A 15,401-nucleotide genomic window follows, 5' to 3' on the forward strand; every position below is an offset into this window, starting at 1 on the left:
ACTGGACAAAATATTTAACAGTTTTTCTAAACTTTGGCCAATTATAACTCATTATTTTTATCACAGTGAAAGTCTTATATCGTACTCCATTATATGTTATAATTACTAGTAATCTGCTCTGTTGCGTTTCATTTTAACCTAAAGGCAAATAGGCTATTCAATGCAGTCTTTTATATGCCAAGGAAAAATTCGAAAAATAATGCGGTCAAATGTAGGCCTTGAAGAGGGCATTGAAAGATAACAACCATTTAGCTACTTGCAGATAAGATTGCATGTTAAGTTTTCTATTTCCAATTCCCGTGGAGAAGATCGTCTCATTACTAGCATATTTCTGCATAATGTTGCAACAAATTATATAGGTAAGTTACATTTTTGCATCGTGTGTTTTTTTTATTGTATTTACAGCTATTGTTGTTAGGCCTTGAAAGTTAGAATTCCCATACAGAAACTTGTTGCTAGGGAAATCATTCTTCATAACATAAAACTATACTGAAATAGACCCATTATAGTGCACTTATTGTTAGGCCTACTTATTTAGAGAGAGAAAGACATCTGACAGCTTTCCCAATAACGGGACTGCCTCATTGGACAAAGCATAGCAAACACAGAGTGAAAACAAAAACAGACCATAAAAGAGAAATTGCAGTGCAGTTTTGCGAAGGCTTCGGAATAATATTGCTCTAAATTTTCAATGCAAAATATATTATATTTGCAAATTTTAAGATATGATTGTGCAAAAACTGTTGTCCTACAATACACGTTTGTGAAGTGCATTACAAAATCTAGGAAATTGAAAAATTCGCTATGCTCGATTTTGTAAAAAGCATTTCTTAACCTTGTATCGTAATATACTATAACAGGTTTGTTAGCTATGTATTAAGTTACCAGGTTCTATTTCACATTTCTCCAATGCAAAAACTCATGAGTTCCGACGATTTCTATAACTTGTAAATTTTCCAAAACGAAAGCCGATATAAATACAAGCGCAATTATTGTTTTACGTTTCTTACATCCTTCTAATCATTTTATTATGAATAAGTTATACTCATCTTAAACGAATCATACTCTGTAACATCATTCAGATGGTTTGCTCGAACTGGTTGTTGAAATTTCTCAGATTCCTGAAATCGGTTGTTGAAATTTCTCCCATTTCTCTCCCCGTCCCACAAATGAAAAATTACTTACAAATGATGCGAGTTACTACAGGAACGACGTCTGATACTGAAGGCACGTTTGCTCGCTAGCTCAGTTTTGTCCCCAAGAAACACATGCGGTAATAAGGAAGTAAGAGGGAGTAGAGGGGCAATGCACTCCCCAAGTCAGAGTGATATGGGCTTATTTTAGTACTGCCTCTCTCTAGCATTAGGTATGAAGAAAACATAATCCTGGAAATTAATATGCAAATTAACATTTGGCCTATAGGCATTCATTATGCGACTTATCTTTTTACAGTATTGAACGCACGTTTTAAACTTGATTCTTTCAATATCCTTCCCAAATTGCATGCATACGCGCATGAAAATTGAACCGTGTAGATCATACATGGCAGAGCCTTCTTTAGTTACAAGCCGGGGCCATACGTCGGCAACACTGTAATTATCTGTCACCCGGAGGCTGACCGTACAGTACACGTGTTTGTGCTAATGCCGATTTCCAATGTAAATTAATGTTACAATATAAGTGTGTGTCGATGGAATTATGTTTGCGGTCGTACCAAACGTTAATTGTTGATGTATTATAAACTAAATGCGTGTTGGTGATAAAAAAAACAAGACAATAAATGAAAATAAAATGGTTGCAATCTTTGGGAATTTTTACGGTTAAGGATGACAAAGTAATTGACTATTCTATTAAATATTGTATAACCACATTTTTATATTCTTATTTGTGATTTGTGTGTATCAGAATTCTAGTCAAATCGTTGGGTCTCGCCTGCTATATCAATAAAGTTACGCCGTTGGTTTTCAAAGTCATTGTAAACAGCTGTTTTGTGATCCCATAAATGTTGCAGTTTTGTTGAAGATTCGGAATGCCTGCTATACGCCAGAACTATATATCTATAATTTGTACATGCATATAATCACTTTGTTGGTTTGGTCAATGTTACTTATGTCCCGCCCACTATAGAGACATAGGCCAATTTTACACATATTTAGTATAACTTGTTGCTTCTTTGACAGATTAGGTTTGGTAAGTTTAGGTTTTTGTTATAGCCTACCTTGCATATACGATTATAGCGCAACATTGGCAGTGATAAAAGTGAAATATTTGTTCAGTGGGCGTTGGATACTCTACATTCACCCACTTGGTATTTACAGGATTTAAAGTCCACTGAATTTACGCTAATTGATACATACATGTACTTAATAGATAATGTTGCGTTTTGTTACGTATTATGTTGAAGGGATGTGTTTTCATTTTTTCATAGATTGTTTTACTTGGCTTAACTGTATTTACATCCTCATACTTTTATTATAATAGGAATGTCAATAGTTTCTTCTGTTTACATTTTATTTTAGGCCTATTTGCATAATTCACATTCTTAGCTTGTTTTCTGTAGTTATATTTATTTAAAATTATATTTTAAAAAGTTTATAACAAATAATTTAGGATAACAGTATTGTTATGGTGACTGGCCAGGTTCAAACTAAAACTGGCTTCCTGGACATCTGAAATATTTATAGAAAAGCACGACATAATCACATGAAATTAAAATGCATATGATATCCTACACCTTTCATGTCAGAGGTGAAACAACATTAAGCGGCAAAACATTGTCAATTTACTAGCCACATAATGGTTAATTGATTGGAATAGGGTATTGCGAAAGTACGTCATTATTTTATTTATTTTTGGTACAAGTAACATTTCTTTAAGTATTTATTTATTTTCCCTTGTACCATCAATAAAAAAACAAGTATGTTTTTATTTTTTTTTTAAATTATAAGTGTAGTTGCTACGACACATAGGCACACAGCATTTTCTAGACATCTGAAATATTTGTAGAAAAACACGATAGATAATCGCAGAAGATAATATTAAAATATATCCTAAACCTTTCACAGATGAAACACCATTAAGTCGCAAAAACATTGTCAATTTGCTAGCCACAAATTTGTTAACTGAATGGAACTTAAGAATACTGCGTAGGAACTTACGTCTTTATTGCATTATTGATTTTATTATTTTCGGTGCAAGGAATATCTTTTTTATTTATTTATTTACCTTCGTACTATCAATAAAAACATGTTTTTTTTGTAATTATTTTAAGTGGCAGCCTTTGTATGTAAGTAACCTACTTACGCCGTATTCTGAAGTATAGCTAATTGATTGCAATAAAACACTATTTTCGAACCCGTAATAATTTACATCACTACTCTGAATCTTGATCTTACCTTTGTGCATGAAGTAATATTGAAAAAATACGCGTTACGTATAACGAAAGCAATGAGCGAACACAATATCACTCTAAAATCTCCCGCCTCCACTCTGCGTTGCCAAACCTACCCATGCCCCGGCTTGTAACTAAAGAAGGCTCTGTACATGGGCATAATTTTCGGTTACGTGAGGCACTCGATTTGAAATAGTTTGTTTACTAGGAGAGGAGACTGCAGAGTAGGATGGGAAATATTAACTGCTGTGACCTGCGTCACCTTATCGTAATCGCTGAGGCGGTCAGTGACGAATTATTAGGAAAGCGCTTGGTTAATGTGAGACTCTCGAAAACTTTTATTCAATTTGGAAAATTAATTCGGCAGCTTTAATCATAAACCTCTTTACTGTTTCTCCGTCGCTGAATTGATTTAAATCACAGGCGAGAAATTGCGTAACTAGCCAATAATATTCCATCACGTTGTCTACGTTTATTTTCTTCAATATTCTGGCGTTTATCAAGATTACTTAATAGATTTGCACGTTCTCGACGTAAAATAATTTCAGAAAATCGTTTTCTACGCACATTTGATATTTTTTTTATAAATTTATTTTGGAAATAATACGTACAAACAACATTTAATTCCTCGTAGGCTACCTTTTAATGCAGCGTGTTTAAGGTATAATGTCGTATTTAGTATACTGTGCAAATGTTAAGATCATAAATTTTCTTTGGAATAGTACGAAAAATAACATTTATTTTCTCTTACCTTCTAATTCAGCATGTGCTTTATGACATAAGGAGTAATGTCGTTGTATATTAAATTTATTAATGCCTAATAGGATTTTCGAGCATAGCATACATCATATGTTCTCCCCTTCTAAACAGCAAAAAAACTCTTCCATTTCTCATGAAATAATCGTTTTCTAATGCCTACATACTGCTTTGATAATGCCATTATGCCACCACTGATATTGCTTATGAAACTGATATAGAACCTGCCCACGCCTAGGAGCTAAGTGAAGGAGGAACGGGGACTGTGAAGATGATGTCACTCAGAGCGATAAGCTCTGTGAAGGTCAGTGAAGCACAAATCCTCAAGCGAGGCACGATGCCCATCTCTGGTGTAGATGCAGCTTTAAGGAATGAATCCTGGCAGAGAGATTGCGAACGATCTGGAACCCAGAGACAGTTTCGGAGAGGATGCCCCTCTTGCAAGCGGACGAAGACATGCGTCGTGTCCTGAATATGCCTATGGAATGAGATGATGATGATGAATGATATTATATATAAAATCTAAATTCTTTTCCTACAGGGAAGAGGAAAGGAAATGGACTGTGGCAATGAAAATTCCAACCCAGCATTTTGATAAGTAACTGTAGAAAACAACAGAAAACAGAGTCAGGTTGATCGCCCAGGGAATTTGAACCGCAGACCTTCCGAATGCGAATCACATGCTTAACGCATGAGCCAACTCAGGATCAGTAAGCAAACGCGCTACTGTCCGATTGTGAGCTACGCCGGTGGCGCAATTAATTTTTAGGACTAAGTCTATACAAATATTTGTCACGACTTCCTTTAGAAGGGAAGTAAAGCGTCATGGATTAACTGCATGTAAAGAAAACGTGTCAGTGAATTAAAGGGCTTCAGTAAAATTTATTGCCTTCATCTCTGTCATTTCACAATTAAACCCTAGAGATAGTAGCGTACTGTACAGTAATGGGCACGTAAACGTAGACATATCGGTAGACTGGAGCACAAGTGTGCGTGGCTTTGTCTGGCTGGTTGGATTTACAAGGGCTATACTTGTTTTTTTTTTTTTTTTTAAAGATGGGACATGACAGTTAAGCGGCCGAGCTTGGAACTACAGTGCTATGTTGCCAATATGGACTACCACGCTGCCAGCTGATGGAAGCTAGCAATTGATGTTTAGATGACTGACGTTAAAACATTCATTGACAATTGACACGAAGATAAGAAAACAATACAAAAATCGACAGAAAATCAAACACGAAACGTACCAATGCTAACATTGTGTGCACAATAAATGTCGCCAAGAGAGCTATTAAGCACTCGCCACGTGAGAATGGTAAGTTTGGCAACTCAACCGTTGTTACCATAGCAACAGGCCTACCGCGCTACGTGACATTCAGTTGTTTTTCCGATCGCAACGCTCCTCTCATGTCCGATCTTTCAAAAAAACAAAAATAGACCCAGAAGGGGTCCATACACTTCGGCATGCTTTGGCCCATTGTGCGTCCTGTGTATGCAATGATGTCCAAGTCCGACAGGTGGCCTGGTGATGCATTCGTGAACCCGATACTGACAGGTGGGCCATCCTGCTTCAGAACCTGATAGAGCCAGGTTCCGTTTCGTGGACGAGTAGCCAAATATGCCCCAAGGGCCTGGAGCCTCAAGCCCTTCCTGATCATCCGACGCTAAAAGGTGAGCCATCCTACCTCAGCCCCTGACAGATCCAGGTCCCGTCTGCATACAAGTAGCGTGATAAGGCCCCAAGTCCCAAGTCTTTCCTGTATCAGGATCGGAAACCCGACTATCCCCAAGACTGCAGTCCCTAGGAGAAATGATAATGGAAACGGGAGTATCCCGAGAATAACTCTATGCAACGTCTGTTTTCTCCGTCAAAAAGTCATCACGACCTACCCGAGATCGAACCTGGTTCGCTTGGTTGGAAACCATAGACGCTGTGTCGCACCCTCCGCCTGTAATCCACTTATAGGCAATGCCAATAGTAACTACAGTATTTTTTGTTTTTGTATACAGTATATTACTTATTGTCAAGTTTGTGGGGTTTCCTTTTGACTTTTACAGATATTGCATAAACATTCAACTCCAGTTGCAAAATTATCCGCGAAATCTGTTGCAGTAGTACCAACATTTATTCATATTCTTTCCCGCCATTGGTAAACAAACTCGTCACATGATCACACATTCGTGCAATGAAGCGCATGGAGCGCCTTCATTTCAATTGGTGCCAATCATGCTCTAACGATGACAGTCGTGAACAGATAATTGGCTCCTTGATACACCTATTGCCGTACGTATATTTCTTATAAAGTTGACAAAATCTGCAGTATCATACCTTATAATTATCACTTTGTCTTGAAGCTTTAATCAGCTGACTTGTTTTTTCATAGTACCGTGTGTTTGCAGTACCTGGAGCTGCAGTAGTGATTCGTAAAATATTTTTGTTGTAAAATATAATTTTGAAGTGGAATTTAAGATTGTAATATATGTTACACATTATTTTATAAGGTGACAGAACTATGGAGCCTCTTCGAACTGTGAGAATTGGAGCTGACAGCCTGAGAATTTTTGTCAACAAGAGTTGTTCCAAATTAGAGGCATGGCAGATAGTTACTGTAACAGCGACAACAGTTTTGGCAGGTGTTTGGCTGTGGGAATTTATATTCCAGGAAGAAAGTTAGTAGTTTTGAATTTTAGAAAGCTATTAACCTAATGATGAAGTTTTTTTTTTTGTGTGTGAACCTAATTTACTGCTTCCTTGTACCAGCTTTAAATATTTGAACATTATATTTTCTTTTTATTCATAGGTTTAGTAAACCGCTGTAAGAAAACCATCTTTAGATTGGCACGTAAGATACCATCTATATCTCAACGCATTGATAGAGAAATGAAAAAAATAAATGAAACATTCGAGCAAGAGGTAATTCATCGTAATCAAGGCAATCCCTATACAACTACACTTCCAAAGAGCGGCAAGAATCATCATGATATCGTTCAGCAAGTTGAGCAGTATCTATCATTTGGTAAGTTCAAAAGCGAAGAGTAGACCTATTTAATATCTGCATGTATGTTATGATATAGCGTAGAGACCTAATGTGTTGTCAGTAGAACTGGAGGTAATTTTCCAGAAACACTACACCGAAAGAGGCAAAATAATTTCTTTCATTATTTTTGTTTCACTGGTTTCTGTGAAATGTAGGGCTACACGTGTTTTTAGTTATCAGCCACAGATACTTTCAATTTAAAAATCGTTTGATACTTACCGATACCTGTACATATTCTAATGAACTGTTGTAGTCTTTCCTCCCCCCTCCAGGACGCAATACTATGAAAACGGACCATTTCCTTAGTAATTGATCCTGGACCTCTCGCATGTAATTAGTAACTTAGAGAGGAAAGGGAGATTCTCCAGAAGAACTACACTAAAGAAGGCACATCTTCCTTCCCCCTCTACTAATTACCAACATAACATGCGAGAGGTCCAGGACCAATTACTTGGGAAAAGGTCACTTTCTCTAGTATTGCGTCCTGGACTTCACGAGTGTTATATTGATAACAAATGGGGTGGGGATACAGCAATGTACCAGAATGTAAGGTAAGTATCAAACGACTTTTGTGTTGAAAATATTTGTGGCTGCTAACTAAAACCACGTGTTTAAATATCACTATATAAGTTCTGTACATCTTTCAGAGCCAGTGCCTCCTTCATTGTAGCTCTTTTCTTAAAAATTACCGAACTGAAAACTGACGTGATTACCTAGTGATTTTCCCTATGATTCTGTAAAATTACAAGCCTATAGCCTACAAATTTATAGCATACCATTTTATAATTCACATGATTGCTAATTATATGTTTATTCATACCGATACTCAGTCTGTTGTCAGGAGTAGCTTACTTTTTGGCTGCAACATGATAGAAAATATGGGCATGACTAAGTGGGTCATTTTATGGGGAATGAAATTATGCTAGTATTGGGTATGAAATAAACATTAGACTTAACTACGTATGAAACTTCTAGATCTCTTTTAAAGAACTGTCAGAGAATAAATAATACGAGTTTCTGAAAATCACTACAGTGTTAATTTAATTGTCACTTTGCAAAGATTCTTGTATCTAGAACCACGCATGTCAGGATCGAATTTGCTCTAATTATATTAAAACGAGTCTATTTATTAAGATAATGTTGGCCATATTCAAGATAAGACTCTGATACTAATTAATTTAATTTTTAGCCGTGTAGATTTAATGTGTTGCAAGTTACCGTATTAATTTTTTGTCCTAAATATGGTAGTGTATTGATTCTCCATGGGTTAAAATTATTGTTTAAACGTAAATTCTACGATCTTTTTACTATCATGAGAAAAAACTCGCGACTTTGGCTGACTTAGGACTACATGAAAAGATAGCTAAGCCTAGGAAGAGGACTTGATTGACACATTCTTTCACTTATTCAGTTGTAGTAAAATGCTATGAAAGCAACAGAAAATGAAGCTTCTGCTTTCTAGGCCAAGGCACCAGTTTAGTTTTAATAACAGGAATGAACTTATGTTAAGACTTTCTTGTGTTAAATTTCTAATGTACCTTGTTTACATGTTTCGACCTATTATATGGGTCATCTTCAGAACTGGTCGTTGCTGGTCTTGGCACCTCTTGTTTTGTTTCCTGTGAGGGTATGTTCGTCTGGTGTAAAGTGGAGTCAAAGAGTGTGTGTTCTGAAATTGAGTTGTGTCCACTTTACACCACACGAACACACCCTTACAGGAAACAAAACAAGAGGCGCCAAGACCAGCAACGACCAGTTCTGAAGATGACCCATAATAGGTCGAAACATGTAGGTAAGGTATATTAGAAATTTAACACAAGAAAGTCTTATTATACATATTCCGTAGTGATACAGTGTTAAAAGTCGTGTAAGCAAGATGTACAGTTAAGTCACTATGGCATTGAGCATAGTGAAAGTTGATGATGAAAGAAGTAAGACTTTTAGAAATTGTCATGGATTTTTGTTACAGGTGATTACAATTGGAAGGGTGGCTTTGTGTCTGGAGCTGTTTACAATTACAATCCTGAACTGATCAAGTTATTGACTGAGGTGTATGGCCGGGCATCTTATACAAATCCTCTGCATCCTGATGTGTTTCCTGGAGTATGCAAAATGGAGGCAGAAGTAGTCCGTATCACTGCCTCTCTCTTTCACGGAGGACCTAATTCTTGTGGAACGGTAGGCTTATACCTAAATCATACGCTATCAGTTATTAATAATATTACGAAATTAATAGTTTTCATCATTGTTACCGTCACCATCACTCAACATATTTGTAGTGTTATTGATATGTATTTTGTTAAAATTATTATTGCCAACATATCGTCCTGTCTGATTTCTGCTTACTTGTATTCAGTGACGTCGCCAGGATCAGAGCAAGGGGGGTGTGGATGGTGTGCGAGATTTAAAAATGGAGTGCGAGCTGTAAAAATGTGGTACATAAAAATTATTATTATTATTATTATTATTATTATTATTATTATTATTATTATTATTATTATTATTATTGCTCATCACATCCATTACGATACACTTACTTACTTACAAATGGCTTTTAAGGAACCCAGAGGTTCATTGCCGCCCTCACATAAGCCCGCCATCGGTCCCTATCCTGTGCAAGATTAAGCCAGTCTCTATCATCATACCCCACCTCCCTCAAATCCATTTTAATATTATCCTCCCATCTACGTCTCGGCCTCCCTAAAGGTCTTTTTCCCTCCGGTCTCCCAACTAACACTCTATATGCATTTCTGGATTCGCCCATACGTGCTACATGCCCTGCCCATCTCAAACGTCTGGATTTCAAGTTCCTAATTATGTCAGGTGAAGAATACAATGCGTGCAGTTCTGTGTTGTGTAACTTTCTCCATTCTCCTGTAACTTCATCCCGCTTAGCCCCAAATATTTTCCTAAGCACCTTATTCTCAAACACCCTTAACCTATGTTCCTCTCTCAGAGTGAGAGTCCAAGTTTCACAGCCATATAGAAGAACCGGTAATATAACTGTTTTATAAATTCTAACTTTCAGATTTTTGGACAGCAGACTGGATGATAAGAGCTTCTCAACCGAATAATAACATGCATTTCCCATATTTATTCTGCGTTTAATTTCCTCCCGAGTGTCATTTATATTTGTTACTGTAGCTCCAAGATATTTGAATTTTTCCACCTCTTCGAAGGATAAATCTCCAATATTTATATTTCCATTTCGTACAATATTCCCGTCACGAGACATAATCATATACTTTGTCTTTTCGGGATTTACTTCCAAACCGATCGCTTTACTTGCTTCAAGTAAAATTTCCGTGTTTTCTCTAACCGTTTGTGTACCATTACGATACACTATGGGACGTAATTGTTTTTTCACATCCAAGAAATTGTTTGTTTGTTTTTGTTCTTCAAAATAATTTATGCCTAGTATTTTGTTAATAAATTGCCCTTTGGGGTGCGGAAAGGGGTGCTCCGATTTTTTATGGGGTGCTTGCGCACCCTTTCGCACCCCCCTAGCGACGTCCCTGCTTGTATTTCTGTCTTGCTTTGTACAGTGTTTAACTGAATGTATGAATTTTAATTGCGTTTTGTTTCTTTAATGCCCAGCTGAATCATAGGGATAAACACTGAAACTAGTAAGGTTTCGTAAAATTAAAATTGTTGTTTGGTCATCAGCATATAAAATTGTTTTTAAATAATTATTTCATAACTTCCATAATATAACGTGAATTAAATAATACGCGACTTTAATTCACATATCCATTGATATAGAGAGATAAATTTGACAATAGCCTACAGTAGAACCCCGAACATCTTATCATTTGATCAGGCAATTCAATCTTTTTTCTGCAATTTTTTCCATTCATCGCCGAAAGTTTTGTTAGAAGGTTGTTAACATCATTTGTGTGAGATCGTGCATGTTTGCTTGGTTTCCGCACAAAACCAATCCGGGGTAAGTCTAAAATTCCACATTCAGTATTCCCAACCGAACACACATAACAATTTCCCTCTTCTTACCGCTTAAGTGACATATTGATTTTACTGCTTTAGGCTTTTAACATATTATTTTTAGAGATGTTCAATATAGTAATAATTATAAATTGGAAACTTACCACTGCAATTTCACCTAAATTGCACTGTTAATTATTGTTTTTAAATATTTGCAAAAATTAAGTAAACCCTAAAACTCCACTAAAGTTACTGCATTCGTGATGCGTATAACATTAAGGAAGCCGTTTGTTTTAAGTTCGCATTTATAGACTGATGTATATCACGGCCTGCTGGAGTATAGTAAATACAGAAAACATTTTAAAGCAACAATGTTGAAGATAGATATTTTTGTTTTACAAATTTGCCATCATTGATCAGAAACCAAGATGGAGATTTCATTGCAACTAATTAGAAATTCCTCTTTCAGGTATGTAATAAACGATCTTCGCACAAAATAATGTACGATGCACGAGTGGTATGTTTTGTTTCAGTTCTCGGAAATTAAAAAAGCTCAACTACGTTTCGCTTTTTCAAACTTTTCCTCGAACATGAAAACTTCAACATGCCGCTCTTGTAATGCATATTACTATTTTATGTCTAGTCACAAAACATAATACGACTTCAATACATCATCATTAAGATTCTCGCTGTTTTTTAGTTCTTAACTTAAAATTGAATATCACTAAAGAGTTTGACTGTGTCAGTGATAAGATAAATGTAGTTATAATGAAATTTGACCTCAGTAAATTTGTTATTGTCACAATGATAGTGCACGATGAAAGGTTATACCTTAAAGATTTTTCAAAACATGTTTACCTGTTTTAATTCTATTGATCGCTTACACAAGAATAAATTTCTGCAGAAAAGTAATAAGACTGATGATAAGATACTAAAGCAAATATCAGCTTTGTGGGTTAAAACAAAGTCCTGCAATCTTTCTTTATATCAATGTTATCCAGAAGTTCGTGTAAATAAATCGGAGCACATTAAGCAATAACGAATGATAATTTTTTCATATTAATATTTTTATTAAATAAAATTGGTTATAGTAGGCTACTTGTATACTTGTCTTATTTTACCTCTAGTCTGAAAATTTCTAACACTAATTTCGAAATGTAGATCATTCCTGTCTTATTTTTGAGTTATTGTCTACTAAGCCACTTTACTAACAGCCAGACAGTTGCTAGTCATGTGATGCCAACTGTGAATTACAAGGAATATAACTACAAAAGCTTGTCACATTATTTTAGCACTTCACGTGTCAACCAAGTATATTATCTTTTTTTTTTTTTACCTCATATACTTGTTCTGGCAAGAAGTGTGCAAGACACTATAGTTATAAATAGTTAAAAATGGGGAAAATTTTTATGTCAGTATTCGTGAAATTACCATAATCAATAAAACATAATATAGAAATTGTATACTATTCACATGATAATTTAGGTTCGATGTTAAGGGAGTTTCGTGTATTTCGTTCTTTAATATAGAGCCCTGTAACTTTAAATAGACTAAAATGTATTATTTTAATACTTACTTACTTACAAATGGCTTTTAAGGAACCCGAAGGTTCATTGCCGCCCTCACATAAGCCCGCCATCGGTCCCTATCCTGTGCAAGATTAAGCCAGTCTCTATCATCATACCCCACCTCCCTCAAATCCATTTTAATATTATCCTCCCATCTACGTCTCGGCCTCCCTAAAGGTCTTATTCCTTTGCTGTGGTCGTGCCAGAGAATCAGTCCTATTCCGAGGCTTACTGTAGGAATTCGTAACAAGCTGTTTTTTACGGTGATGGGTTGTTAGCCCTTCGCCCAACCCCCAAGCTGGAGGACCACCCCTTATCGGCTGTCCACGACTGCTTATTCAATATATTCGCAGCTACCCTCCATATCTGGAGGCCGTCTCCTCTATTATGATAAAGTGAGTTTTGAATTGATTCCTGTGATATTGCAAGGTTTCATGGTAATCGGGTTTTATTATTTTTAACAACTATAGATTGTCCGTCATCTTATAAACTTTACATAGCCTACTCCATTTTCATAAGTAACAACGATAATTTACATGAATCTGTATATAAATTGATTTACTGTTATGGAGTACACTGCACAGCATTAATATTGATGTGATTTTGCACCAAAACACATATATGAAGGGTTCCGAATTAGGTTACTTCAAGGGGAGAAAGCAGTCTCTACCTTAATTATAAAAACAAGTCTTAGAAGGTCGAGGAAAATAAATGTTGAGCAATGCCTTAGATTTTCCTTTAGACAGTTATTCTCAACATATTATATTCATTCATTCATTCATAGTGTTCTGACCAAGTGCAGATCTTTCACTGCAAACCCAGCATTCTCGAATCTTTCCTATTTTATGTCTTTCTCTTTGTCTCCGCATATGATCCACATTCTTAATGTCGTCTATCATCTGATATAGTTTCTGCCTGTACTCTTCTCCCGTTCACCATTCCTTCTAGTGCATCCTTCAGTAGACAGTTTATCAGCCAGTGACCCAATTTTTCCTCTTCCCGATCAGTTTCAGCATCATTCTTTCTTCACCCCTCTTTGCAACACAGCTTCATTTTTTATTCTGTCTGTCCATTTCATACAGTCCATTCTTCTCCATATCCACATTTGAAATGCTTCTAGTCGCTTCTCTTCACTTCGTTGTAATGTCCATATTTCTACTCCATACAAAGCACTTCACTAGTCTCTTCCTTAGTTCTTTTTCCAGAGGTCCACATAAGATGCTTTTTTTTCTATTAAAAGCTTCCTTGGCCATTGCTATTCTCCTTTTGACTTCCTGGCAGTAGCTCATGATACTGCTTACAATACATTGCAAGTATTTGAAGCTGTCCACTTGCTCTAATGCCTCATTTAGAATTCGCAAGTTTAACTTCTTTATTTTTCTTCCTATGACCATTGTCTTCGTCTTGTTGGCATTTATCTTCATCCCATACTGTTCACAAATGTCATTTAGCTCCAGTAGCATATCCTTTAGTATCATCTCCTCTTCTACAAACAACACCATATGATCAGCAACTCTTATGCACTTTATTCTTCTTCCTCCCACTGTCACTCCTTCCATGTTCTGAAAACAGTTTTTCACTGAATGCTCCAAGTAGATGTTGAATATATTGTATGTAGTGTTTTAAATAATGATTGTTTTATGATGGATGTTGTTGTTGTTGTTGTTGTTAGTCAACTGTCCGAAGACAGGTTTGAACCTCATAAGTAACACCAATAAGGCATCACTTATGAGGCAACTAGGCCAGGAGATAATGGGGTAGGGTGGCCAGTTCTTTTCTCCCTCCAATGCATACATCGCCGATTACCTACATGTTACACTAATCAGACTTCGAATGCATATCGTCAAGTGAGATGTACTGCCTGATAATAGATATACATATCAGCAGAACTTCAATCAGAGGTATTTATGATGGATGACTATGCAAATTAGAGTAGAAGGTCACTTCAGATTTATTACAGTAATATGATGCGAATAATGTAAAAAGTTTTAGGTCAAATTGTATGCTTAAAACTTCTATTTATCTCTCAGTTTTAGGGGAAATATGGGAATTAATGAAGAAAATGCAGAAAACTCCAATTTTTTCTTATCCTTTGTGATAAGTATTCGATAGTATCATTGATCCAAGCATATCTCTGTAGTAGTAACCTAGCAACTTAGTAACTATATACCAGTAGGTTGTCTTAGTGCCCACTTTGCACTGTTTAAGGATGAATTTAGACTAAACCGAAGAAAATGATGATAATTGTCGTGTTGGTGTACCTGGGGAAAACCCAGAAAGGAAAAATAAAGGTCGTATGGTTCAAGGTTTTTGGTTGCCTCTAACAATAGTACTTATAACACAAGCCATCATAAACATAACAATTTAATAAACCACAAACAAGTAGAGAGAAAGAAGCTACAAATATTATACAAATTAAGAACTGTGAAAACGTAAGAATAACCCCAAGCAGGAAGTGGGGATAATAAAAGAATTTTAAATGGTAAAGTTTGATAATGGCGTAAATTGCCGAGAGAGAGAGAGAGAGAGAGAGAGAGAGAGAGAGAGGACTAATAACTAACATGGAATGAGACGTGAAAATATGGTACTATACACTACGAGTGATCAAACCCCACCACATAAAGTACAGTTCTCCATGGCACACGGACTCTGAGAAATCCCATAAAGTTCAACACTCCAACCTTCAGCTGATTGCCGGTGCAGGTCCGT

At 36.1% G+C, this 15,401-nt stretch overlaps 1 protein-coding gene across 2 annotated transcripts in view; it reads left to right on the top strand.

The window, feature by feature from the left end:
* The first annotated feature begins 342 nt into the window (after positions 1-342).
* Sply (Sphingosine-1-phosphate lyase) overlaps positions 343-15,401 on the top strand; it is a 33,391-nt gene continuing 18,332 nt past the window's right edge. Inside the window, exons 1-4 of one of the 2 annotated variants that reach the window (XM_069844393.1) lie at positions 343-359; positions 6,650-6,817; positions 6,949-7,164; positions 9,155-9,363. In XM_069844393.1, coding sequence (XP_069700494.1) covers positions 6,661-6,817; positions 6,949-7,164; positions 9,155-9,363 — 582 coding nt within the window. In that variant the 5' untranslated portion in view covers positions 343-359; positions 6,650-6,660. Of the gene's footprint in view, positions 360-6,313; positions 6,432-6,649; positions 6,818-6,948; positions 7,165-9,154; positions 9,364-15,401 lie in introns of those variants that run through there. The other variant, XM_069844392.1, reaches the window with a different exon arrangement.

This window comes from Periplaneta americana, chromosome 13 (assembly GCF_040183065.1).
Source record: "Periplaneta americana isolate PAMFEO1 chromosome 13, P.americana_PAMFEO1_priV1, whole genome shotgun sequence".
NCBI classification, from domain to species: Eukaryota; Metazoa; Arthropoda; class Insecta; order Blattodea; family Blattidae; genus Periplaneta; species Periplaneta americana.